Source organism: Strix uralensis, chromosome 34 (genome assembly GCF_047716275.1).
Source record: "Strix uralensis isolate ZFMK-TIS-50842 chromosome 34, bStrUra1, whole genome shotgun sequence".
Classification (NCBI taxonomy): Eukaryota; Metazoa; Chordata; class Aves; order Strigiformes; family Strigidae; genus Strix; species Strix uralensis.
This window is the reverse complement of record NC_134005.1, coordinates 3448184-3475076: the sequence shown is the minus strand read 5'-3', so window position 1 is coordinate 3475076 and position 26893 is coordinate 3448184. Positions and strand designations below refer to the sequence as shown.

Genomic DNA, 26893 nt, shown 5'->3' with positions numbered 1-26893 from the left:
CATTGCAATTTTCTTTGCAGATTTAGGAGGGAACTGCTCAGGTTCAAAGGGTGATCGCAGCTCGTGATCGTGTTGCCAAATAGAAGGCTCAGAGCAATGTATCCAGCACGGCTGGTGCTGCTGCAGTGCTCTGTGCTCTCAGGGAAGAGCACTGTAGTGCATTTCTCAAGGCAATTAGAAAGGCGTGGGAAAAACCCCTTTTCCTTCAAAAAAGGGAAAATAAAATCTTTTTATTGGGTGCACAGTTAAGCACTACTTCTGTACTCCCCGTCCATCCCCTCCCTTCACTTTTTGGGTACGACCTGAAGGACTCAGACAGAACGGCCTGTACTGCTCCGTTGTTAGAGGGGGACGTACTGGAACTTGTAGGCTACAAACCTTGGGAGGCCTGATAAAGGGAAGAGAAAAGCACTGAGAAAAGTGCTGATATGGTGAAGAATTGCTAACCTGTGAGTCATGCTTGATAAAGGGCCGAAGACGGTGCAGACAGCTAGGAATTTAGAGTTTTTTACAGGAGTGGCTTAGTTGCTATTAGTCCAATTGCTAAAGTTTCAGTAGCTACCGATTAGCGCGTGCTGATAAGAATTCTGAAGCATAGCAACCAGTCAATTTAACACACGCATCTTCTGATTTTCTATAAAAATGAGTGTTACATGTAATAAAGTGAGAACTTTGCTTCCATCAAGCCTGTCTCCCGTCTCTCAGTTGCGGCATTCACTCCTTCTGACTAACAAACTCGCTGATTTCTAAACATTTCTGAATTCCAAACTCATTGGCTGTTGTCTTGCCCCACTCGCTTGCTCTTAAATCTTTGGCTTTTGGTGGGAGAAGAGGTAAAAAACTTCTCTGTAAAATTTATACGACCAAAACGGGAACAAAATTATTAGTTTTTATTGCCTGCGATGGCATCTAGCACGTAACACGGAATGGGACTTGAGGTGTTTCCGCGTTGTTCAGAATGATACGGATTTGCCTCCACTGTGTTATCACCGGAGTTTGGGTGGATAGCAAATTAGGGAATCTCAGGGAAATCGATGCCGCTCCCTCAGGAATCCCACGTTGCAGCACACTGTCTCTAGGTCACCACTTGCTAAGGGAAATATGCGAACACTGGGGTTTTGTGGCCTCTAGAAACTTGCTTCTGTTAAACAATTGAAAGCGACTACATCTTCCCTTCTGGACCTTTCCAGAACATACAGTCTCACAAAGTACACCACAGACGGGGGTTATTCTTCTCAAACGGTGCCCACATTATCCATATTTTACACACACTCAGGAGTCAGTATGAACAAAAACTAGTTCTGGTTTTCACAGGGCTTCTCTTGAGGGACAAACCCATCTCACTCACCTGAATGCAGCAAAGACAGGAATTGTCATTCGGTGCGTTTATCTCTGGGCCTCAAAGGAACCTGTAACACACATGAAGAAAACCCTTGTTTTCTTGGGCTTTAAGCAAGATGACTTCTTTAGGGATGAATGGGAAGTACAGCTCTCGAGAAACACAGACACGTGTTTTCATCAGCGTGGGAAAAAACAAGTATGATCACTCAGTTTTAAATGTGTTTTCATTCTGACTGATCCCACAGCAAAGAACCTGGAGGAAATGGCCTTATTTTCAGTTTCAACAATGCTGGAAAGGGCAAGAAATGAGAACCTGACAGCACCACGGTTTTTCACTGTAAAATTAGATGATCAAAGTGTTATTTCTGGCCGTCATTGCTGCATCCTATGAAAAATCTCTTTATAAGCAGAGAGGTGGGGTTGCTTTTATTCCCTTTGCTCGTCACATCATTTCAATTGTATTTCAGGCAAACTGCCCAGTGCCTGCAGCGTGCCACAGCCCGCAGCCCCCGAACAGCCCTCCCAGCTCTGCAGCACCAAGGCTGCGCTGTGTCGCTTTTCAGGAGTTAGATACTATCCAGTAGGAACAGATGATCAGCTTCAGAGAGTGGGGCCTCTCTCACTGCTACGCTTCTTAAGCGAGTAAATGTTCAGTCAGGACGATTCAAGTGAAAGCGGGCACCTTCTCCTTGAGAATGACTTACAGCATCACAGTTATTTCACGTCTGGTATATTTACCCTGTTACTCCTTTCCATCAGTATATATACTTAACTGCATTTCTCGAGAAGGAGGAATTTTATTGCTTTTTACCTTGGATAGGCCCTTCTGTCAGTGCTGGCAGAATGCACCTTCCCCGGCCTTCCTGGGGAATCGCTCGGCGCTGCTGAGGCCGCCCCCGAGTGCTGTGTCCAGCGCTGGGATCCCCAGGACAAGAGAGGCGGGGACAGACTGGAGAGAGTCCGGGGATGGGCCACGAAGGGGATGGAGCACGAGGCTGAGCGAGCCGGGGCTGTGCAGCCTGTGGAAGGCTCAGGGGGATCTTGGCAATGTGCACCAACACGCGATGGGATGGAAGGAGGCAGACGGAGCCACGCACTCCTCAGCAGCACCCACCAACAGGGCAAGAGGCAACGGGCACAAATGAAACACATAAAACCCCACCTGCACACACGAAAACACACTTTTTGTTACTGCGAGGGTGGGTCAAACACTGGCACAGGCTGCACAGAGAGGCTGTGGAGTCTCCAGCCTTGGAGTTACTCAAAATCCAACCGGACATGGTCCTGCACAACTGGCTCTGCTGGCGCAGGGCGGGTGGACTCGATGACCTCCAGAGACCCCTTCCCACCTCAACTCCTCAGGGAATTCACAGAATCACAGAATCATCTTGGTTGGAAAAGCCCTTGAAGATCCTCCAGTCCAGCCATGAACCTCACCCTGACCGTTCCCAACTCCACCAGATCCCTCAGTGCTGGGTCAACCCGACTCTTCAACCCCTCCAGGGATGGGGACTCCCCCCCTGCCCTGGGCAGCCCATTCCAACGCCCAACAGCCCCTTCTGCAAAGAAATCCTTCCTAAGAGCCAGTCTGACCCTGCCCTGGCGCAGCTTGAGGCCATTCCCTCTTGTCCTGGCGCTGGTTCCTTGGCTCAAGAGACTCATCCCCCCTCTCTGCACCCTCCTTTCAGGGAGTTGCAGAGGGCCATGAGGTCTCCCCTCAGCCTCCTCTTCTCCAGACTAAACCCCCCCAGTTCCCTCAGCCGCTCCCCATCAGACCTGTGCTCCAGACCCTGCACCAGCTCCGTTGCCCTTCTCTGGACACGCTCGAGTCATTCAATGGCCTTTTTGGAATGAGGGGCCCAAAACCGAACCCACTCATCGAAGGGCGGCCTCCCCAGTGCCGAGCCCAGGGGTCAGATCCCTTCCCTGGCCCCGCTCCCTGCTGCAAAATTCCTTCGCAGCCGCTCACCCAAACGCCCTCGCTCCACCACGGCCCTGGCAGCCCCGCTCTGAACGCAGCGCCGGGCGGTACAAATCCTGTCGCCAGGTGCAAAGTCTGAGTTGCTTAAGGAAGAGCTTCATGGCGGTGAACTGCCACTGACTGCCCTGCGGGAAGATCGGTGCTGTGCCACGCCGGACAAGTATTGGCTGGAAAAAAACACCCAACCCCCCTTGAAAACCCCGCAAAAAACCCAACGCACCCCGCAACGCCTCAAACCCCTCCCCCAGAGCCCTCCCCCCATCCCACCCCCACCGCCCAAAATAAAGAAGCAAAGAGACCTTATTGCCTGTGCTCTGTGCCAGCAGCGTTACACACACTTTCCCTTGGACTCTCCGAAGGGTGTTTCCGCGCGGCGCGGATCGCAGCTGCAGGGCCCGACACCGGGAAGTCACCCCGCACGCAGCCTCACGGGCTGAACTGGGCAGAAAAAGGGTTTATTTGTGAGAGGAAGCGCGGCTGCACGGCCCTGCCCCGCGGCTGGCTCCGGCGCCGGGCTCTGCTCAGAGCCGCGGCTTCCGGGCGGGGTCCTGCCGTGCCCGGGGCGTCCCTGTGCCCGCCGGCACGCGCGGGTCAGGCGCTGGGCCGGGCACCTCTAGCGGGGGCCTTGCCGGAGCTGCCCCGGCCCCGCCCCGCCCCGGGACGCTCTTTCCGGCGGCGGCGGCGGCGGCGGCGGCGCGTGCAGGTACCGCGCGGCGCGGGAAGGGCCCGGCCGGGGCCGCCGGCGCCTGGGCCTGGGGACGGGCGGGGAGTCTCCGGGCCCGGCCGCTCGTCCCAGCGGGGCGGGGGAGCCGGCAGCGGGGCTGAGCGGGCGATCGGGTGCCGGGGGAAGAAGCGGCGGGTGCTCGGAGGGGAATCGGTGCCTCTGCTCGGGCACTGAGCTCGGTGCGTGCGGCCTCGGCAGGGCCGGGGGGAGGAAACGCGGCGAGAAGTGTCTGAGGGGCAGAAACGAACTCGGTACCTTCCGGGGCAAAAAACCGCAGCGGGCAGAGCTGTTGAGGTTCATCTGCTAAAGAAGCTGCCAGGTCTGGGAACACTGTGCTGCTGAAGCTCCTCCACTGGCGATGTTGTCTGCGCTCACCGTGAATTCTGCAGCGGCTTCTCCAAATATTCCTTAGCTACGGGTGTTACTGGGGTTTTGTAGACAAGCGCTTTGGGGTTTTCCGAATGCTTCTCGGTGCACGTTGAGGTGAAAGATGCGTCTGGCCAGAGGAAGAGGCAAGGTTTGGATTCTCTAGATGCTGATTTGCACAGAAATACAGATTGCTGTGTATTAAATTATGTTTAAATAATGAGGGAGCAATTGTATGGAATGTACAGTTACGGACCAGTTTTGATGCATGTGGAGTGTGTTTACACTCTAGTACCGTACAAAAGAAGTCTTGTGGTAGTCTGTTGCTATGTTGTGCTCCTCAAATCTGCTTTTTTTCCTCTGTTTAGCTGGAGATTTCTGTTCAGCGGGTATTTCTCTGGTGTGCACTTTCCCCCGAGCAAAAGGGCTCAGTCTCAGTCTTGTTGCCCTGAGGTAGCTCCGCCGTAGCTGAAATGTCTCACCATCTCTTCTGTCTCCTGTTTTCTCTCTCAGGGGCCCCGTGGTGAAGAACAGTCCCCAGAGGGCTCTGGTGCTCGCAGACAGCGGCTTGATGGCTTGTGCCGTGTCCCTCTGGTGCCGTCTCCAGGAGCGGGTGAGTGGCGTCACACCGCAGTAAGGCAGCGTCCCGCTTTGGGAAGAAAGTGTGCTGGGTTGGAACCCCTTGGGCAGGCCGGGAGGAGGCTGCCTTCCCGGGTCAGGGCTGAGCGCTGGCCTGTCTTACCTGATGTGGAGTTGATGTCTGCCCCCGCTTTAGCTCTAGAACTACTCTGAGAGCCGGGGAGCTCCGGTTCCCTTAGGCTGTGTCCTTGGAGCTTTCCCACGCTGTGGCATCCCGTTGGGGTCCCAAACTCTGACCCGGCGTGAGGAGAAGGGGCCCAGTTTGAGTTTTGTCCCGTTTGGGCGCTGGGGAGGCAGAGTTCTGGGCTGAACGCTGGTGTTAGAGGAGCTGCTTTCCCGTTCCCTGCCTGCAGCTCTGGATACCCCAGGGGACCAGCGTTAGCAAGTGCTGGTGGAGAGACGTGGGGGTGACCGTGCCCAGCCTGCCTGGGTGAGCCTGTTCCGAGTGCCCCCACCCTGTTCAGTCCCACCTGCACCTCCAGAAGGCTTGAGGGGTCGTGGTCACGTCTGCCTCGGGTCACAGTTAACAGTCACGGGTTCAGGTCGGCTTTTTAAGGCGGAAAAGCAACGACGATCTATTTTCTGCTGGGGCTGCCGGTTCCGTTTAGGGTTTGCAGTCGCCATCTCCTGGCGGGTTTAGATTCGTCTTGCACATTCACACACTCCTTAAAATGCTGTGAGCGGCCACTGCTTTGCACAGCAGTTCAAAAGTTTCTGGCAGTCCTACCTGTATCTTGCAGTGTTGTGGGACAGGCACATCGCTGGTGGTGTGTGTGCTTCTGGTTTTGTTGTTTGTTGGACGTCTGGGGGTTGTTTTTTTCAGGAGAAGGTGATAATGAGCAGGCTTCAGCTGACACTGTTGTTTCCTGGAATTTGTACTTTCCTAGTGACCCCCAGAAACGTGGCCAGACGTGCCACAAATGGTATTTCCCGGGGCAAATAGAGGGATTTCTCAGTGCCTGTGAGTTGCAGGAGACATTGGAAATAAGCCGGGTGGTAGATGTCCCCGCAGCTGCCAGGAACGTTAATGATCAGAGTTACCCAGTCTCTGCCCGTGAATCCATTTGTTCTGTGGCTGATCCTCAGTACCAGCTGCTGTCTGTAATTGTGTCTCTCTGGTTGCACAGGATTCCTGGCTGTACCAGACCGGCTGCATGAAATAAATGTGGACTTGCTGGGTCGGTGGCTTTGTGACCATCAGGCACCTTCTGGAGGACGCGGTGGGGGAGCAGAGAAGGTATTAGGTGGCTGCTTTTGTTTGTTCAAAGCTCAGTGGAGATTATTTTGTGTGAAGCTGAAGAGTTTGGGGAAAATAACGTCATGACTCTTAGGAAATACTGTGTAAAGTGCTCAGAGTGTTTTGGCCCTTGTTTTGGTTCTTTGTTGTGTCACTAACACTTGTCCCCCAGTCTTGAAGTGCTCTTGGTTTGAGGCCTCACTTTAGGACAGTCTCTGTACTGAAGTAGGCCTTGCCGGTCACTTGAACCCTGTTAAATCAGGGTCTGAATTGTTTTTGCCGTTGGGAATTCTCTCTTCTTTCGTATTTGTAGAAACATTACTGCTTTAGTGCATGTTAGTCCCGGGCATAATCGTGTTTGACATGGCAGCAGGAGATGGTGTAACCTGGAACAGACTCCACTGACAAATGGATCATCGAGCAAGAGATTCTTTCTTCCCCCCTAAAACTGAAACTAGTTGATCTGAAGCTCTTTGTCCTCACTCCTGAAAAGGGTTTGTGGTTTTTTAGCCTCTCCCATTGAAGGTCAAGGCTGTTTCTTGCATTTTTGTTCCTTGCAGAAGGGGAGAGGTCCCCTAAGAGAAGGCTGCATCCAGGAACTCTCTTTTCTTTCTTCCTGAAGAAACTCAAATTTTAAGTGTTGTTTCTCTGCACCAGTGTTACGACAGCACACCTGGTAGTCTGCAGAATGGCCCGTACAGTTTGCAACGTCGTGTTTAAAGCAACCTCCAGTCATGTTCTGCTTCTCTGTTTGCCAGTTCCCTGACGTGTGGTGTTGGTGGGGGGCGCTGGCAGGTTACGCCGGAATGTGGGAGAGAGAGAAACCGCGGCTTTACTGTGCCTTGGGGCGGGGAGACGGGGGTTTGCTGCCAGCCCAGGAGCATGGTAAGGAATCCTTAACTACCTGAAGTTCACTTCATGAAACCTTCAACTGGAAAAGTGTTTTTTCTCCTCTGAGTGTAACTGGTCACTGGGCTGCAGTTTGATTAGAGGGCAGAACAGGGCGGGGCTGCTGTAGGCGGCTCCTGGGGGAGCACGTGCTGCTTTCCAGGGCCTGTGCGCTGCCACCCCCCGCACGGGAGTCAGCTGCTGTTCTACACAGCTGGGGCTCCCCAAACACCTACCACAGGTTGTTTCTCACAAGACCACTTCGAAGATCTCTGTCAAAATCCTATTAAAAAGCCTCCCTTGCAAATCTTTTGAGCCTTTCTTTCTCGAAAGGCTTTTAGATGGGGTCAAACAACAACTCAGCTGTCCAGTGGCGCGATGAGTTTTCTGCTCAAAGCCTGGAATTAATTTATTTTTCATGACTTCAAAAGGCTTTTGTGTGCAAGGGAATGGCAGCGCTGCTCAGGTGTTCTTTATCCATAAAGTTAAACAAATTAGGAAAAATGTTTGTGAACTCCCTGTTACCTTTGCAAGTGCCACTTCTTTTTGCCAAGGGAATCACAGCCAGGACAGAGGATTATGCCCCACGCTGTCCCCCTGCCCCCCAGGTGATGACCTTCAGCCCCAGCCTGGTGCCCACAGCCACCTCCCCTGGCACCACCACTGTCGCCAGTGTCCAGCCCGTGGCCAGACTGGTGTTGATGGCACCTGCGGTCCCAGTGTCACTGTCACCAGCAGCGTCCAGAAGGACATCGTGGTGTCCCTGCCCCCAGCAGTGACACCCCCATGGGTGCCCCCACCCCAGGACCCAAACTGTCCCCGTCAGCCACCACCTCCCCCAGTGTCCCTCCCAAATCAGAGCCTGGGACAGTCCACAACCACCCCCCCTCCTCTGCTGGGAAAGCCAAGAGGACCCCCGGGTGGTGGCACAGTGCCCCCAGTCTGCCCAGTGACCCTACTGGGACCCTGATGCTGGGGACAGGGGGTAGCCTGGGGGTCCCCCACTGTCCCTGTGGCCCCTCCCAGTGTCCCGTGATCCCTCTATGGTGACAGAGACGGAGGCTTGGGGTCCCCAGAGTGTCCGTGGATGTCCCCCAGTTTCCCCATTTACCCCCCCCAATATCTCCCAGTGTCTCCCAGTGTGCTCCCCTCCCAGGGGAGGGCAGGGCTTGGGGTGGGACCAGCTCCATTAAAACCAGCAGCTCCCATTCCCTGCCCCTCTTCCTCCAGCTCCCCGTGCCCCTCCCTGCTCCCACCGACTCCCCCAGTCCCAGTGCCCCGCCCCGCCGTGCCCCTTCACTTCACCCCTCTCCGGCTCCCCCTTCGCCGCCGGCTCCAGACCGTGGCGGTGCTGCAGTGGGTCTGCTCCTGCCTCGCCCTCAGTGAGTAGCTGGGGGTTGGGGATTTGGCCATTTGGGGAGGGGGGGTGTTTCCCAAACCCCCCTGACCCCCCTCGGCCACCCCCTCCTCCTCCTCCCAGCTGCTGGGGACAGCGCCACGCCTGCAGCAACCTGGGCTTACTTAAGATGGAGCTTAAGCGGGCGCCCAGGAGATGGCGAAATCTTCTCATCGGTCGCTGTAGGGACACGAGTCACCACACAGCGCCTTAATGCTCATTTTGGGGAGAAAGAGACATTTTCACACATCCCTGACCTCCAGAGATCCTTGCCTGCTGGTACTCTGCTCGTTCCTAATCTAATGAGTTTTGTTTGTGCCTTCTGTGCTCTTTCCCCGGGGAAAAGAAGGGACCCGCGTGTGGTGGGTTGATCTCAGCCAGGAAAAGCCCGACCCGGGGATGGAACAGCTGATTTCAGCGGCGGCCTTGGGAGCAAGGACAGAGGTGGTCGGGGCTGTGGGAAAGGAGGCGGGGAGGAGGGCATGTGGGGAACACCAGGAGAAGAGAGAGAAGAGAAGGAGGCACTAAAGGTCTGAGTGTAACCACTGCAAACGTAAATTCATCAACAAACTTCATCTGTTTGTTACAGAGCGGAGATGGAGCCAAGGGGTGACATTCCCCAGCACAGTGCTGCCCAGGCACTCACGGACACGGGATTGCTTAAACCAAACTAATTTATTGGGGATTTCTTCAGGGTATTTGTCTATCTCTTTTTATAATAAAATAAATATTATTTCTATTGGGTATTTATTGACGCCCTCCTGCGCCTCCGAGCTGGAGCAGCGTGCCAGCGGAGCGGGTCAGAGGCTGCGCGGGAAGCGGGGACCCGGCTGGTGTTGGGGTGCTCCCGGGGCAGAGGAGGCGGCGCAGCACGTTCCCCGTCAGGAGCTGCCGGGGGTGCAGCAGCGCGTTGCCCGCAGAGCCCCCGCGGTGCCCAGCGCTGGCGGACGACGTGGCCCAGGGGTGGTCTCGGGGGCGCGAGCAGCAGGCGCTGGGGGATGTTGTTCTGGGGGCACTCGTAGGCGCTGCCCTGTCCCAAGGCTGGATGCGGCCCCGTCAGGAGGGAGTTGTTGGGGCGGGCTTGCTTGGCAGGCGCCGCGGAGCTCCCCGCCTTCTGCAGAGGCTTGTGTCCAGCCAGGGTGTCACTGGGCTCTGCTTTGCCCTCGCAGTCCTCGTCCTCCCCTCTCTGCTCCTCGGCACCGCTGGCGCTTCCCCGCTGGCTGCTGCTGTCGCCGTCAGCGCCGCTCTGCCTGGGCAGCCAGTAGAGCCCCAAGAGCACGAGCAGGGCGTCGGCGGAGGCCCAGAACCACCAGTGCTGGCAGGCCCCGAGGAGCAGGCCTTCCGGAGCGAGGCCGCGCTGCTCCTGGCTGCTCTGCTCCACCTCCTCCATCAGCCGGGTCATCTCCTGCTGCTCCTGCTCCTCGCGCTGCCGCAGGAGCTCTTGCGTGGCCGCGTCTTGCCGGTCCCCGGCTCTCAGCACGTACTGCACGATGCTCAGCAGGGTCAGGACGCGGGTGATGAACACAGCCATGGTCTGGAGGAGGAGGAGGGAGAGAAGGGGCTCAGTGGGGCTGGGTGGGAGGGAGGTGGCGGCTGGGGCAGCAGGGGAGAATATGCCGGGGCTGGGGCCGGGTGGGAGAGGGCCCGAGGGAGCTGGGAGGCAGTAAGGGGGAGGGTGGTGAGCGCTGCAGGGACGGGGACATCTCCCCACAGCCCCCGGGCACTGGCCGTGGCTGGCAGCCCCGGCACCCCTGCGCCCAGCCCCGAGGGCGGCACCTGCCCTGCCCCAGGCGCTCCCCGCAGCGGCTGCGCCCTCGCCCCGGCTGTAGAAACCCCCCTGAGGGGCCAGAGCTTCTGCCCCGGCCCTCGTCCGGCCCAGCCTTCCCCCCACCAGCCTCACTCACCGCTGGCCCGAGCCGTACTGCAGCGGGTGCTGCCGGCTGGCACCCTGGTGACATCCCTGGGTGACTTCTCCTCTGTGATGTCACAGGCACCAGAGCCCCACGGGGACACCCGCCCCTTGGGCCACGGCCACTGCCCCCGGCTCTGCAGCCCCTGCAGCGGGCAAAGCACAACCCCCCTGGCAGGACAGAGCTCCTGGGGCCCCTAAACAGAATCACAGAATCATTCAGGTTGGAAAAGCCCCTCGGGATCATCGAGTCCAACCATCACCGGCCTCTACAAAGTTCTCCCCTACCCCACATCCCCCCACAGCTCATCCAAATTCATACCAGACCTGCAGGTCACGCTGTCCAGGAAGGAAGTGGCACCTCAGCTGGCTGGAGCTGTCACCCACGGGCAGAGGTGGCTTATGTTGGCAACGCTTTAGAGCTTCCTTCAGCTCTATTTTCTGCTCCGATCCTCCCGTCTTTTATCACATTCCACCTCAGTTTCCCACTTGCAAAACACCAGCTGAGCAGCCCAGCCGGAGAAGGAGAACCCCCGGCGAGGAGCTGGGGATGGGGAGCCTTGGTGCTACCCCAAGGTGCACCCCGCTGCCTCCTGCCTTGGGCACTGGGTGTCTGGGTGGGTTTGCTGTGAGATGAGGCTTCCCAGCACTGATGCCCTGGTTTAAGTGCTACTTTAGACAGGTGTGTGCTGCCTTCCTCCAGTCCTGCTTGCAACGGGACAAGATTTTTCTCCTCACACTGCAGAGTTGCAGAAGCTGATGAAAAGCTGAGCTGGTTCAGCCTGGAGCTGGTGATTGCAGGCATGGTTTCTGAGCAGCAGGTGCGAGCCGATGGCACTCGTTACTCTGATTTATTACACTCTGCCATAAATTCGTAAGACCCCACTACCAGAAGAGATCAAAAATGGGCTACTTCAACAGGCCGTAGTTTGAGGAGCTTCTCCTTCCCCCCCTCTCTATAAACAGCCTCACCCTGGGAGCTTGAGATGTCTTTAATTAAACAGAAGGTTTATACTGTCACCAGAAATAGAAGTCTGGAGATGCTGATGCCCTCATCGGGTGTTTCCTGCCATTGTCCTGGCTGTCGGTCCTAAAGCCTTCAAATATTGCAGGTGCTTCTGACAGACACAAGCAATGGCAGCTGAGTCTCATTTCCATGTGTTCCCTGGCGGGGGCACCTCTATCATGTCCCCAGCGTGGGAAACCAGCTTGGACCGCGGCTCTGTCATGGCAGCAGAACACGCGTGATGAACTGTTTCCTGCCAGTGCTGTGCTGGGGCCGAGAGACAAATCCATAGGAGGAAACATTTCCACTGAATGGGGGTTTTTCCCCTTCAGTTTCACTCCTTTTGTCAGCACACTTACCTAGAGCAAATATTTAACTTCATTCTTACAAACAGTCCCCGCTGTTTTCAAGAGGAATGGAGAGTTCCTGCAGCACAGGCACCTGCTGCTTGTTGCAGGCTGGTAGCAACCCACTGTTTTAAACACAGCTGCAGCTACAAGCCCATACCCCTGACAGCCTGTTGGCCAGCACCCCAGCCCTTCTCCTGCCCTTTCCCTCGAGCTGTTTTTAACACACACTCTCAAATCCGTGCTTTTTTTTGCCCCCGCTCCCCCGGAGTTTTTCCAGTTTCTGTCTCCCTGTAGAATAAGAAACCTTGACTCACGCTCTGTGCTGTGCTGGTGCGGAGGTGACCTGGCAGCAAGCAGAAATGCCTGTGTGATGCTGGGGGGACAAAAATAAGAGCCCCCTGATTTGGGAGGAGTGCTCCCAAAATGCCGTGGGGATGTTTAGATCCATTTAGGACATTTGTTTTCCTTCACTGGGTGTTTTTCTGGTTTGTCTCTCTCTCTCCTGCTGTAAAGTTCTGACTGCAAATAATAATTTATTAAAGAACTATAGAATTTATTATTAGTATCTCTTTTATTTTATTAAAACCAAACCACCCAACCACTCGTTTCGGTGGAAGCATGTTCTTTACCATGCAGGCTGCCACAGGTTGATTAGCCCACTGTCATGCTAAGAAAGGCTGTGCTGGTGGTGATGTTCTTCTGCCAGCCTCCAGGAAAAAAAAGAAAAAATCCATTTTTTTTACTTGGAGAACTGAAAATCAAGGTTAGTTTAACTGGCACCGGGACAGGCTGCCCAGGGAGGTGGTGGCGTCCCCAGCCCTGGGGGTATTTAACAGACGCGTAGACGTGGCGCTCGGGACGCGGTTTAGTGGTGGGTTCACCAGTGTTGGGTTCACGGCCGGACTCGGTGACCTTAAAGGTTTTTTCCAACCAGAATTATTCTGATTCTCCGATTCTATTAATTCTCTAGTGCTGTCTTGCACCCAGTAAGGGAACGCTACTGCTGGTACCTGAAGGGATTTTGGGGTTTTTTTGAGAGGCAAAATTGCCACTTGGTGTCGTGGTTTAACCCCAGTCGGCAACTAAGCACCTTCCCCCCCAGCAGGATGGGGGGAGGAGAATTGGAAAAGTGAGAGAAGTGGTGGGTTGAGATAAGAACAGTTCAATAACTGAACTAAAATAACATCAATAATAATAAATTGTCATGAAAAGGAAAAATTAGCAAAGAGACGGAAATGAAACCTATGGAGGACAAGTGATGGCAATGAAACCAACTGCTGACCACCAACCGACCAGTGCCCAGTCAAAACCAGCCCAGCTCCCCAGTACAGGAGAGGATTTTGGTGCTGGGACAAATGGCGACGTGCCAGCTTGGCGTGCGGGTGCCTTTTTGTGCCCTGAGACCCCTTGGGAGGGGCAGGATGGGCTAAAGCTTCCCTCCTCCTCCTCCTCCTTCTCCTCCTCTCCGGGCTTTGTGGTCTCGCAGGACACCCCGGGTGCGGGTGTGCGGCCCTGGGGGCAGCGGCACAGGGACACTGCTCGGGGGCTCCCCGTGGGAAGGACACCGTGGGACTGGGCTTGTTGCTCCAGCTTGATTTAAAAAAAATTTTATTGAAGTACGGCCTTTCCCCGAGAACTGCACCTCTCCGAGGCTCATCAGGCGCAGCACCACAGCGACCGCAGGCTCCATCCTGACCTTGGCTTCTGCTTTAGAGCTGTCAGGATGAGGACGGTCTGAGCTGCCAGGCACCTGATGGAGTGCTCAGCGTCGTTCTCCAAGGACTGGAGGGCTGCGAGAGAAGGAAACAGAGCAGAGGTGAACCCCCCCTGCCCGCAGAGACCCCAGGAGCCCAGGCTCTGTCCCCTGCCCCACCAGCCCCCGCCAGCACAGCACTGCCCCTACTCACCACTCTGGCAGATCTCCCACAGCTTCTCCAGCCTGAGGATCCTCCAGCGCCGCGCAGCAAGCCCTGGGGCACAGAGCTCCTGTCAGAGCTCTGCTCCCCCTCGGCAGGGCTGTCCCCCAGCAAGGACAGCACCCGAGGGTGCTGGGAACCAGCAAGACTCCCAGCGAGCCCCACCAGTGGGGACTGGGGCCGGGCGACCAGAAACGGGTCCCCGGGAACTCACCGATGAACCTGACGGCCGCCTCTCGCACGCTGGCCTGAGGGTTCTCCACGTAGAGCAGGCTCTGGAGCAGATACTCGTCTGCGCTGTTCCTCTTGTGCGTTATCTGAGGGAGCACAAGGGCACGGGGCTGGTACGGTCCCTCCGCAGCCATCCGGACCAGTCCCTCCTGCCAGCACCCCGCTCCCTCCCAGTGACTCCCGTCTCCCAGCCAGGAGCCCCGTGGGGCTGAGGGTCAGAGAGAATCGCAGGCAGAGGGGGCTGGGGGTGCTGAGACCCCTCCGTCCCGCTGCCAGGGCCCAGATGGGCCGGGGTCTCGTGGAGAAGAGCCCTTGGGGGGTGCGTGCTGGAGGGCAGGGAAGGAGGATGCAGCTGGAGCAGCGGGGCTGGAGCAGGGCGGCGATGCAGAGCGGCACAGCCCCCCGCACGGCACGGCTGCAGCCCCCGTCCAGCCCGGCCCGGGGCTTTGGGGGTTGTCCTCACCAAGTACTCTCCGATCAGGGGTGTCTGCCCTGTCTCAGCCAGGAAGCTGAGCCTCCTCCAGCCCAGGAACTCTGCACAGGCGCGGAGGGTGTCCCAGGAAGCCTGTGGAGAAGCAGAAGCTTGGAGATGGCACCAGAGCCCAGGGAAGGAGACCTGGCATCCTCCTCCTCTGGGCCTGGCTTTGAGCTGCGCGGATGGGGTGACCCCGGGATTGGATCCCCCTTCATTCCTGGGGCCATCCCGCGCTCTGGGAGCTGGCCCTGACACCCGGGGGGTCTTTGGACACAGCCCTGGGGGACAGGGATGGGGGCTCAAAGCACACAGAGCCCGTGGGGACTCGTGTGCTCGGTGGCCACGGGCCGCTGCTGAGCAGGGAAATGTCTGTGCCCAGTTCTCCGGCCCTGCTGGTGCTGGGGCTGCAGGGACCCTTCCTCTGGGCTGGGGGCCCCCCACCTCCCCCTCCAGCTCAGCAGCAGGGGGGAAGGAGGCTGGTGGAGGTGGGACCGGCGCAGCGGGACCCTGCGGTGACACACAATCCCATTGTCCCTCACGGCCAGGCCACCCCCGTGGTGTCAGCACGCCCTTCCCCGTGACACCAGTCACTGATCTCTGACCTTGGCCACGCTCTCGATCTTCTCGTTGGTGTGGAAGAACAGCGGCAGCAGCGCACCCTGCACTTTCTTCACCATTTTTTTGGTGTTTCTCCCCAGCGCGGTCTTCATCACGTCTTCGAAGAGGCGGATGGAGAGCTCCCGCACCCGGCTGGACTCCTGGCAGGGAGGAGGACAGAGGGAGCTCAGCATCAGCCGCTCCTCGCCCACGGGGAGCAGGGCCGTTAGCGTGGCTGGGGGGAGAGGAGCTGCCCCAGGGTCGGATCCTGAACGCAGGAGCCGTCGGCCAGACCTGCAGCTGTGGCTCAACGGCCCCGGAGCCCTGAAAGGCCTCGGAAGAGGAGCGGGGAGGGGAATAGCCTGGAAAGGCCACGCAAGAGGAGCCAGGGGGACATCCCTGCCCAAATGCTGCCCGCAGGGCCGGGCTGAACGTCCTTCACCCATCGCCTCAGCTCCGCCTCCCGCCTTACATCATCGAAGAGGAGCAGGAGCTTCTCCGCCAGCCTCAGAGCAATGAGCTTGGCCTCTTCCCTCTTCATGTGAGGAATCACGTTGATGAAGAGCATCAGGGCCTTCATCCTGATATCGCTGTTGGCTGCCAGCAGGTTCTCCATGATGTCGGGCAGCAGCACCAGCATTTTCCTGGCCTGTACGGAACACACCGGTCACCTTCTTGTGAAGTGGTGAAAGACCCGCCCCAGGCACCCCCCAGCCCCTCCAGAGCAGGGAGGGTGCTTGGAGCCGTCACCCCGCACCCTCCCGGCCGGGGCCAAGCCACCGCATCCCCCAGGCCCCGGCTACCAACTTGGCTCCCCTTGCCGACCCCCCACTCACCGTTTCGGGTGTTTTTGAGAGTGTCGTGAGGCCCGCGAGCACGAGAGAGAGCATCACCGGGCTGGGACGCCTCAGGTACCTCTGGGTTTTGTAGAGGGCAGCAAACTGCTTGTCGTCAATGACAGCGCTGACCAGCAGCTAAAATGGAGACAGTGGTGAGAGACCAGCAGAGCTGCGGGGCTCCCTCCCCTGCACCGGTACGGCCCGTGGCAAGGGTCTCCTCTCCCCTTGAAGCCACCTCCGAGTCCCCACATCTCTGTCCCGGGGCCAGAGCCGGGAAGGGGGATGCAGGCAGGGTGGAAGGCAGAGCGCTGCCTGCGCTGGGACAGGCTTGGTGGGGCCAAATCAGCATCAGGTGGGCCCGAGTGTGTGGCACAGGGGTCTGGGAGGAGGAGGAGGAGGAGGAGGAAGGCAGAGCGCTGGAGCTGAGCGTGGTCACTCACAACCAAGGGGTAGATGCAGGCGTCGTCCGCGGCACAGCTGAACACCCTGCGCAGCCGCCAGTCCCGCAGCACGCGGAGCAGCTCCGACACGACTCTCCACAAAGCCCAGGGCACGGAGATCATCACCTCCCACATGGCCACGGCAGCACTGCGGAGCCAGAGCCAACTCGGTCAGCAGAGCTGCCTCGGCTCCTCCAGACCCCGGCCCTGCCCACCCCCCTCATTTCGGGGTGCCCGGGGAGGCAGAGGGGGTGAGGTTCTGTTCCCCATGGGGCAGGGGCTCCGCTTTGGCCGGCTCTGGCCAGAGTGGGAAGCGTGGTGGGATGGAGAGCCCTGCTCCTCGGGGATATCCCACAGTTTTCCGTGGGTCTGGCAGCCAGAGAGTCTCTGGGCCACTCTCCCCGTGGGGAATGAGCCTTCAAGGCTGTCGGGGCCGGTACCTGTCACACGTTGGAGAGATGACCAACAGGCTCCTGACCACCTCCCTGGGGCTCCACTTGGTCAGCAGCAGCAGCAGCGAGTCCAGGCTGCGCCGGGCCGGCTCCGTGCGGATCTGCTCCACGTTTGTGTGGATGCATCTCAGGACTTCTGGCACCTGGAGGGGACACGGGTGAGGATGGTGCTGCCCTTCCCATCCCTCCCTGCCGCCTTGACATGGCTTCGGGTGCCCGAGAGAGCCGGGTTAGGGCAGGAAGAACAAGACTTGACACGGTTTGACACGGAAGGACAGTCCAGCCACGGGGCACTTACATCCGTCAGCCAGGATGCCGGGTCTGTCATGGCCGTGTCCACGATGTCGCTGCCCATCTGCCTGTCGTGGACATCGTCTGCCGTCAAGGCCTCGATGGCCACGAGGAGAACATCTGTCTTCTGAGAAGGCTGGAGGTATTCGCCAAACACCTACAGGTGGAGGGACGGGGGGGGAAGATGTGTCACGCTGAGCTTGGCTGAGCAGCTCGGCCACCTCTGGGTCCCCTTGCTCGCACAAGCCGATGCCACGGACAAGGGTCCCGGGGAGGGGGGAGCTCGTTACCGTAGTCATGTCGCTGCTCTCATAATCCCATCCCGGTTTCTCCGGCATCTCCTCTGGCAGCGTCTCGTCTACACAGAAACACGGAAGAGTCGGTAAGACAACGGCCATCTTGGCCAACCAGCCTCCCAAAGGGTGAAAAGAGCTTGAAACGGGGGAAACGGGGTCCTGGCGTCGGCCCCCTCACTCACCGATCCGCAGCGGCAGGACCGTGGTCACCTCGCAGGGCTCCAGCGGAGAGCTGCTCTCCTGGGGAGCCCCCACCTCCTCCTCCCAAACCACCCTGGGACTGCTGGGGGGTCTCTCTGCCATCCTCAAAACTGGGTGAGGGACAGTGGGGGGGGTTCAGCTTTAGGGAGTGACGGGAAAAGACGTGGGCTGTGCTCAGGAGTCTCCTCGCTGCGCTCCTGCCCTGTCCCTTCCCCGTCTTGTCAGACGCTGCGGGGCTGCGCTGCTTAAATACGGTGCCATGGGGTGACACGGAGTGATGTCACAAAGGGGTGTCACAAAGGGGGGTCACACTGTGACCTGTCACCCAGGCTGGGTGGGGCAGGGGTTCCGCTGCAGGGGGTAGGGACCCAGCTCGCCACTGGGCCACGGCTCCTCTCGGGGTGTCCCCAGCCCCCCATCATGTCCCCTCAGGACCTTCCCGTACCCCCCGGCTCGTCCCAGAGGGTTCACACACCCCGGCACGGCCCCCGGACCTTCTGCTTCGATCCCGACAGAAACACTCCAGACTGCCCCGTCTCTACTTTGCGCTCACCTGGAGCGTTTGCTCGCCTGTCTCCCGTTCTCTCCCACACTCCCAGAGTAGCTTTAATCTGCTACAGCAGTGTCCTGGTTTCAGCTGGGATAGTTCATTTTCTCGAGCTGGGAGGGAGCACAGCCGCAGTGCTGTGTTTTGTGACGGCGGCATCTTCCTTCTGTCGGGATCGCTGGCCGGGAGCGGGCTGTTGGTCGGTGGGTGGTGAGCAGTCGCCTTGTGCATCACCCATTTGTACTTTCCATTGTTGTTATTTTTTTGCTTTACTACAATCACTAAACTGTTTTTTTTATCTCAACCTACGAGTTTTCCGTGTGTCCCTCCACTCTCTTGCCCCATTCCCCCGACGGGGGGAGGGGGAGCGACCGGCTGCGTGGTGTTTGGCTCCGACCGAGTTCAAACCACGAGAGTCCTTTTTGGTGCCCAGCGTGGGGCTCGAAGGGTTGAGATAACGGCAGATCGGGTCAGTGGGTCAGAACCATTTGTTAGGAGCATTCATTAGATTGGCTTAGCAATTGCTGGGCACAATGTCGATCGCTTGGCTCCTTAAAATTTCTTCTCCTCATTTCACACAGAATCACAGAATCATTCAGGTGGAAAAGACCCTCGGGATCATCGAGTCCAACCCACAGCCATGGCAAAGGTCCCTGGGGAAGGTCCCTCCCATGGGACCACGCTGGGCTGATCTCAGCGCCACTGGCCAACTGCCAAACCCTTCTCCCCCTGCTGCGGTTGCAACCGATTAAAAAAGTCGACGCTCTTTTGCAACTTTCCCCCTTTATTTTTATTCCTCTTTTTCCTGATGGCTCCAGCCAGGGCCTCTCCGGCCCGGGGAGATCTGCTCCTCAGCGCGAGGCATCGCGGGGAGCCGGGTCCCCTCATCCCTCCATCGGTTGCCCCAAAGCCCGGGTGTTCATCGAGGGGCTCCTCGAGCAGGTTGGCCTCGGAGTTCCACGTCCGGAATCATTTTCCCAGGTTACTGCAACACCGGCCAGAATTTCTGAGGAGGAAACTTCACAACACTCTCCATCTTATCCTCCGTAGCGGCCACTTGGGCCCGTCGCAGGAGGCCTCCTCGAGCAGGCTGGCCTCAGAGCTCGTCGTCGACAAAACAGCTATGACGGGTGTTCCGAAGTACGAGGCCTCCTGAGGAGGGGAGGGCTTGGCTTTCTGGGTCTTTGCAGCTGCCAGCATTTTTTCCACCATTCCTTGTCCTCGTCTTACTTGTCCTCCCCATCCTCCTCATTTTTCCCCACATTCTCCTTCTCCTCATCCTCCTCGTCCCCATCCTCCTCCTTTTCCATTTCCTCCTCCTCCTCCTCTGCAGCTCTGAGCCGTCAATGCCTGCGCTTGGGCTCGGCTCTGCCTTGACGCTCGGTCTTTGAGCGCAGCTTTGCCCTTGGCTTGGCCGGTCCCAGGCTGCTTTTCTCCAGAGGAATCCCCCAGGATCACCGGCTGCTGCCTGGAAGGACACAACGGCAGAGAGGTCTCTACCTGAGCACATGCTGGGTTTGGGGCCGCATCCTGCCCCCCATGACCCTCTTTGTGCCTCTTTGTGAGGAACGAAACCCCCTGAGCCGGGCCCCACGGCTGACACACGGCTGTCCCCGTGTCCCCAGGCCACGCTGGGGCTCTCCTGAAGGGCTGGAGAAGATCCAGCCCTGTGAAACTGGGGGTCCCACTAGCCCCATCCCACCCCTCCGATGGGCGGTGATGGACGGCGAGTGCTTGGGGCTGGGGAATGGGCTCTGGCTGGGTCAGAAAAATCATACAATCACAGAATAGTTTGGGTTAAAAAGGACCTTTAAAGGTCCCTTTAGACCAACCCCACCCCTGCCATGGCCAAGGACATCTTCAACCAGAGCAGGTTGCTCCGAGCCCCGTCCAACCTGACCACGAATGTTCCCAGGAATGGGGCATCCACCACCTCTCTGGGCAACACGACCCTGTGCAGACCCCCAGCCCTGAGCCTTCAGCCTCACCTGACCGAAGACTTTATCTTCTTCCTCTTCTGCCCTGTGATCTCCCGGAACTGTGGTGGTTCCTGGTTAGGCGAGCTTGGAGCAGCGAACGCAGGACATCCCACTGGAACTGGGAGGAGAAACCTCGCCAGAAGAGCATCGCTGGGCCGCTGCCAGCCCCGGTGACACGCAGGGGTGCTCCGGCCCCTTCCCCAAAGGTCCAAGAGGGCCGTTCTGCTCCCCTCGCAGCCGCCATCGCAGCCTCTCTGCCCCCAGTTCCCCATTGCCGTGGTTTTGCGACGGCATCGTCAGCTCCCGGTGTGGGAAGGGGGAGTGGGGAGGTGACAGGGACTCTTTGGGGGGTCGTTTCTTGGCGGGGAGGAGGCAGTCTTGGATCACCATCCTCCCACCGCACCCTTGGGCGCATCCCACCCCGGGGCTCCGTGTTGGTGAAGCCAATGAGTCGTTAGGACAAACGGCTGTGCCGAGCTGGGGGGAAGCTTTGGCACAAGTCGGAGCCCTTTGACACTCAGCGCTGGTGATTTCCAAGTCAAATGACAGAATTTGGTTGCCCGCACTGTGGAAAGGAGCCGGGAGCTGCTTTACCTTGTCCAAGAGGTGGCAGAAACTCTCTTCTCGTCTCCTCATCCTTGTCTCGAGGACTTGTCTCGAGGTCCTGAGAAGAGCCCTGAGAGGTGGTTTGTGCACAAACTCCATTTCAAGCCTGGGAACGAGAAGACACCGCCGTGACCCAGAGCACCACCAGCCCTTGCCGCTCGCCGTGCTCACCGGCAGATTTTGGCATTGCCGTAAAGACTGGTTTTTTTCCCCAACTCTACCATGTTTCTCCCCAAGTCCACCATGCCCCATCCCCAAGCACAGTCCTGGGAAAAGGAGTCACCCAGCAAAGAGTCCAGGCCACCATGGGAAGGAAGTGTTGCCTAAATTCCTTGGTCCTACCCATTACAGGATCCCAGTTATTTAGATTTTCCATTACACTGAGCCATCACAAATGCATGGCTAGGTAGGCTTTTTTTTAAAAAAAGTTGCTCAAATTAATCAGATCTAGTAATAAATGAATGCAGGAAAGGCTTTTGCCTTTACAATCCTTTCATCCCTGTCTCCTGATTACGCTTCCCTCTACTGCTGCCCAAATCCAGATGGTTTATGCTTTGGGCCATTTGTTTCACGTACAGAAACTTTGTTTTCTGCCTCTTCTTTTCTTCCATGATTTGATATTTCTCAGCATGACACAGTTCTGCTGCTGTGTTCACTGGTAACATTCTCACCTGCCCACGCTCTGCGCTGGGTTTCTGTCCAGCTCCAAATCCAGGCTGCTATGACAGAAACTCCGAGTTAGTTTCTCACATTTGGAAAACTTCCCTTCTGTAACTGTCAGTGAGGCTTGAAACTGCCCCCACTGGCTGATAGACCAAACCCTTTCTCGTGGTTACTCAAGGAGGTTGTGGGGTCTGATGTCTTTACACTCGAGTTTCATGGCTGTCTTCATCAGCAAATAATTTAAATATGGGGGAAGCAGCAGCAGGCAGAGAATTCACTCTGAGAATGAACCATTTCCTCTGAACCAAAACACTACTGGGACCAGAGGTTACAGCGTCTGCATTTTGTAGAAGTTTTGGAAGGTTCTTGGGAAGATTATCCCTATGTTGTGACTACAGAGAAAGGGAATTTGCCTGCAGCGGAGCAATCTGCCAAAGCAAGTTTTGGCAGAACTGGGAGGAGGTGAAACACTGAAACCCCAAAAGTGTGCTGCCCCCGAATCCCGTTGCACTGTACCTGGGGAGCAGGTGGCATTCGACCTACACACGTGCTCTGGTGTGTATCTCCCACGGGGCTGCCAGCAAGCCAGAGAGAACAGAGGGAAGGTGCAGAATGTTTCTAGAGAAAGATGCAAGAATACGTGGTTAAAAACCAAAATAAACTAAAAAAGAAATACTGTACTGAAGAAAGTACTAGTTAACAAGGAGCAGTGGGAATAAATGGATGAAAGGGAACATTTGCGACGGCCTGGAAAGGCTACTCAAAGAAAAGGCAACACTTTTAGCACAGGTCACCTCCTCCCCTCCACCCGCGGTTTCGAAACCTACTTTGTAAAACCCAATTATGTGTTTCCTTCCCCGGATCAGGCATTTCCCCATCCTCCTTCACCCAGAATGCCTGTTCAGTTCATGAGAACCGTGCTGCCTTTTGACGAGAGCATCCGAGAGAACCAGGCTGTCCCTCAGCACCCTGCATGTGGTTCCCTGCGTTCAGCCCACTGCAGTCACTCCCGTCACGCTGGAATTTGTTCAGTTTTCTCTGTCTTTCTGCACATCCCAACCCCCACTGCATTAGTGCTAGGAAGGCTGACGAGTGTGGAAAGATCTGTCAGCATAGTTTTTAAATGCCCAGCTCACATCATTGCAATTTTCTTTGCAGATTTAGGAGGGAACTGCTCAGGTTCAAAGGGTGATCGCAGCTCGTGATCGTGTTGCCAAATAGAAGGCTCAGAGCAATGTATCCAGCACGGCTGGTGCTGCTGCAGTGCTCTGTGCTCTCAGGGAAGAGCACTGTAGTGCATTTCTCAAGGCAATTAGAAAGGCGTGGGAAAAACCCCTTTTCCTTCAAAAAAGGGAAAATAAAATCTTTTTATTGGGTGCACAGTTAAGCACTACTTCTGTACTCCCCGTCCATCCCCTCCCTTCACTTTTTGGGTACGACCTGAAGGACTCAGACAGAACGGCCTGTACTGCTCCGTTGTTAGAGGGGGACGTACTGGAACTTGTAGGCTACAAACCTTGGGAGGCCTGATAAAGGGAAGAGAAAAGCACTGAGAAAAGTGCTGATATGGTGAAGAATTGCTAACCTGTGAGTCATGCTTGATAAAGGGCCGAAGACGGTGCAGACAGCTAGGAATTTAGAGTTTTTTACAGGAGTGGCTTAGTTGCTATTAGTCCAATTGCTAAAGTTTCAGTAGCTACCGATTAGCGCGTGCTGATAAGAATTCTGAAGCATAGCAACCAGTCAATTTAACACACGCATCTTCTGATTTTCTATAAAAATGAGTGTTACATGTAATAAAGTGAGAACTTTGCTTCCATCAAGCCTGTCTCCCGTCTCTCAGTTGCGGCATTCACTCCTTCTGACTAACAAACTCGCTGATTTCTAAACATTTCTGAATTCCAAACTCATTGGCTGTTGTCTTGCCCCACTCGCTTGCTCTTAAATCTTTGGCTTTTGGTGGGAGAAGAGGTAAAAAACTTCTCTGTAAAATTTATACGACCAAAACGGGAACAAAATTATTAGTTTTTATTGCCTGCGATGGCATCTAGCACGTAACACGGAATGGGACTTGAGGTGTTTCCGCGTTGTTCAGAATGATACGGATTTGCCTCCACTGTGTTATCACCGGAGTTTGGGTGGATAGCAAATTAGGGAATCTCAGGGAAATCGATGCCGCTCCCTCAGGAATCCCACGTTGCAGCACACTGTCTCTAGGTCACCACTTGCTAAGGGAAATATGCGAACACTGGGGTTTTGTGGCCTCTAGAAACTTGCTTCTGTTAAACAATTGAAAGCGACTACATCTTCCCTTCTGGACCTTTCCAGAACATACAGTCTCACAAAGTACACCACAGACGGGGGTTATTCTTCTCAAACGGTGCCCACATTATCCATATTTTACACACACTCAGGAGTCAGTATGAACAAAAACTAGTTCTGGTTTTCACAGGGCTTCTCTTGAGGGACAAACCCATCTCACTCACCTGAATGCAGCAAAGACAGGAATTGTCATTCGGTGCGTTTATCTCTGGGCCTCAAAGGAACCTGTAACACACATGAAGAAAACCCTTGTTTTCTTGGGCTTTAAGCAAGATGACTTCTTTAGGGATGAATGGGAAGTACAGCTCTCGAGAAACACAGACACGTGTTTTCATCAGCGTGGGAAAAAACAAGTATGATCACTCAGTTTTAAATGTGTTTTCATTCTGACTGATCCCACAGCAAAGAACCTGGAGGAAATGGCCTTATTTTCAGTTTCAACAATGCTGGAAAGGGCAAGAAATGAGAACCTGACAGCACCACGGTTTTTCACTGTAAAATTAGATGATCAAAGTGTTATTTCTGGCCGTCATTGCTGCATCCTATGAAAAATCTCTTTATAAGCAGAGAGGTGGGGTTGCTTTTATTCCCTTTGCTCGTCACATTTCAATTGTATTTCAGGCAAACTGCCCAGTGCCTGCAGCGTGCCACAGCCCGCAGCCCCCGAACAGCCCTCCCAGCTCTGCAGCACCAAGGCTGCGCTGTGTCGCTTTTCAGGAGTTAGATACTATCCAGTAGGAACAGATTATCAGCTTCAGAGAGCGGGGCCTCTCTCACTGCTACGCTTCTTAAGCGAGTAAATGTTCAGTCAGGACGATTCAAGGGAAAGCGGGCACCTTCTCCTTGAGAATGACTTACAGCATCACAGTTATTTCACGTCTGGTATATTTACCCTGTTACTCCTTTCCATCAGTATATATACTTAACTGCATTTCTCGAGAAGGAGGAATTTTATTGCTTTTTACCTTGGATAGGCCCTTCTGTCAGTGCTGGCAGAATGCACCTTCCCCGGCCTTCCTGGGGAATCGCTCGGCGCTGCTGAGGCCGCCCCCGAGTGCTGTGTCCAGCGCTGGGATCCCCAGGACAAGAGAGGCGGGGACAGACTGGAGAGAGTCCGGGGATGGGCCACGAAGGGGATGGAGCACGAGGCTGAGCGAGCCGGGGCTGTGCAGCCTGTGGAAGGCTCAGGGGGATCTTGGCAATGTGCACCAACACGCGATGGGATGGAAGGAGGCAGACGGAGCCACGCACTCCTCAGCAGCGCCCACCAACAGGGCAAGAGGCAACGGGCACAAATGAAACACATAAAACCCCACCTGCACACAAGAAAACACACTTTTTGTTACTGCGAGGGTGGGTCAAACACTGGCACTGGCTGCACAGAGAGGCTGTGGAGTCTCCAGCCTTGGAGTTACTCAAAATCCAACCGGACATGGTCCTGCACAACTGGCTCTGCTGGCGCAGGGCGGGTGGACTCGATGACCTCCAGAGACCCCTTCCCACCTGAACCCCTCAGGGAATTCACAGAATCACAGAACTATCTGCGTTGGAAAAGCCCTTGAAGATCCTCCAGTCCAGCCATGAACCTCACCCTGACCGTTCCCAACTCCACCAGATCCCTCAGCGCTGGGTCAACCCGACTCTTCAACCCCTCCAGGGATGGGGACTCCCCCCCTGCCCTGGGCAGCCCATTCCAACGCCCAACAGCCCCTTCTGCAAAGAAATCCTTCCTAAGAGCCAGTCTGACCCTGCCCTGGCGCAGCTTGAGGCCATTCCCTCTTGTCCTGGCGCTGGTTCCTTGGCTCAAGAGACTCATCCCCCCTCTCTGCACCCTCCTGTCAGGGAGTTGCAGAGGGCCATGAGGTCTCCCCTCAGCCTCCTCTTCTCCACACTAAACCTCCCCAGTTCCCTCAGCCGCTCCCCATCAGACCTGTGCTCCAGACCCTGCACCAGCTCCGTTGCCCTTCTCTGGACACGCTCGAGTCATTCAATGGCCTTTTTGGAATGAGGGGCCCAAAACCGAACCCACTCATCGAAGGGCGGCCTCACCAGTGCCGAGCCCAGGGGTCAGATCCCTTCCCTGGCCCCGCTCCCTGCTGCAAAATTCCTTCGCAGCCGCTCACCCAAACGCCCTCGCTCCACCACGGCCCTGGCAGCCCCGCTCTGAACGCAGCGCCGGGCGGTACAAATCCTGTCGCCAGGTGCAAAGTCTGAGTTGCTTAAGGAAGAGCTTCATGGCGGTGAACTGCCACTGACTGCCCTGCGGGAAGATCAGTGCTGTGCCACGCCGGACAAGTATTGGCTGGAAAAAAACACCCAACCCCCCTTGAAAACCCCGCAAAAAACCCAACGCACCCCGCAACGCCTCAAACCCCTCCCCCAGAGCCCTCCCCCCATCCCACCCCCACCGCCCAAAATAAAGAAGCAAAGAGACCTTATTGCCTGTGCTCTGTGCCAGCAGCGTTACACACACTTTCCCTTGGACTCTCCGAAGGGTGTTTCCGCGCGGCGCGGATCGCAGCTGCCGGGCCCAACACCGGGAAGTCACCCCGCACGCAGCCTCACGGGCTGAATTGGGCAGAAAAAGGGTTTATTTGTGAGAGGAAGCGCGGCTGCACGGCCCTGCCCAGCGGCTGGCTCCGGCGCCGGGCTCTGCTCAGAGCCGCGGCTTCCGGGCGGGGTCCTGCCGTGCCCGGGGCGTCCCTGTGCCCGCCGGCACGCGCGGGTCAGGCGCTGGGCCGGGCACCTCTAGCGGGGGCCTTGCCGGAGCTGCCCCGGCCCCGCCCCGCCCCGGGACGCTCTTTCCGGCGGCGGCGGCGGCGGCGGCGGCGCGTGCAGGTACCGCGCGGCGCGGGAAGGGCCCGGCCGGGTCGCCCGCGCCTGGGCCCGGGGGGGGGTGTCGGGGGGTCTCCGGGCCCGGCCGCTCGTCCCAGCGGGGCGGGGGAGCCGGCAGCGGGGCTGAGCGGGCGATCGGGTGCCGGGGGAAGAAGCGGCGGGTGCTCGGAGGGGAATCGGTGCCTCTGCTCGGGCACTGAGCTCGGTGCGTGCGGCCTCGGCAGGGCCGGGGGGAGGAAACGCGGCGAGAAGTGTCTGAGGGGCAGAAACGAACTCGGTACCTTCCGGGGCAAAAAACCGCAGCGGGCAGAGCTGTTGAGGTTCATCTGCTAAAGAAGCTGCCAGGTCTGGGAACACTGTGCTGCT

At 56.9% G+C, this 26893-nt stretch overlaps 3 protein-coding genes across 16 annotated transcripts in view; 1 reads left to right on the top strand and 2 right to left on the bottom strand.

Moving 5' to 3' along the window:
• The first annotated feature begins 2405 nt into the window (after positions 1-2405).
• Positions 2406-26893, top strand: part of LOC141936832 (uncharacterized) — a 172982-nt gene continuing 148494 nt past the window's right edge. Inside the window, exons 1-4 of the mRNA XM_074854155.1 lie at positions 2406-2469; positions 3682-4025; positions 4926-5025; positions 6179-6288. Coding sequence (XP_074710256.1) covers positions 2406-2469; positions 3682-4025; positions 4926-5025; positions 6179-6288 — 618 coding nt within the window. The remainder of the gene's footprint in view (positions 2470-3681; positions 4026-4925; positions 5026-6178; positions 6289-26893) is intronic.
• LOC141936801 (uncharacterized) lies at positions 9231-11426 on the bottom strand. Of its 3 annotated transcripts, none has more exons than XM_074854110.1 (3): positions 10804-11426; positions 10477-10678; positions 9231-10106 (listed from the first exon to the last, which is right to left on the bottom strand). In XM_074854110.1, exons 2-3 carry the CDS (start codon positions 10528-10530, stop codon positions 9309-9311), a joined length of 852 nt encoding a protein of 283 aa, XP_074710211.1. In that variant the 5' UTR covers positions 10531-10678; positions 10804-11426; the 3' UTR covers positions 9231-9308. The 3 variants fall into 3 exon arrangements, with proteins under 3 accessions (XP_074710211.1, XP_074710212.1, XP_074710210.1); XM_074854111.1 differs by having other exon boundaries at positions 10809-11426; XM_074854109.1 differs by lacking the exon at positions 10804-11426 and having other exon boundaries at positions 10477-10740.
• Positions 13429-26314, bottom strand: LOC141936794 (maestro heat-like repeat-containing protein family member 7). Of its 12 annotated transcripts, none has more exons than XM_074854069.1 (21): positions 26127-26314; positions 25816-25994; positions 24658-25008; positions 23857-23917; positions 21887-21988; positions 21379-21426; positions 20696-20813; positions 20111-20219; positions 18129-19590; positions 17557-17685; positions 17369-17436; positions 17086-17235; positions 16776-16930; positions 16336-16483; positions 15893-16030; positions 15529-15705; positions 15062-15217; positions 14448-14549; positions 13968-14070; positions 13745-13807; positions 13429-13627 (listed from the first exon to the last, which is right to left on the bottom strand). In XM_074854069.1, the coding sequence occupies exons 10-21, from the start codon at positions 17675-17677 to the stop codon at positions 13494-13496; spliced, it is 1515 nt and encodes a 504-aa protein (XP_074710170.1). In that variant the 5' UTR covers positions 17678-17685; positions 18129-19590; positions 20111-20219; positions 20696-20813; positions 21379-21426; positions 21887-21988; positions 23857-23917; positions 24658-25008; positions 25816-25994; positions 26127-26314; the 3' UTR covers positions 13429-13493. The 12 variants fall into 12 exon arrangements, with proteins under 12 accessions (XP_074710170.1, XP_074710175.1, XP_074710173.1 ...); XM_074854074.1 differs by having other exon boundaries at positions 21379-21423; XM_074854072.1 differs by having other exon boundaries at positions 25816-25952.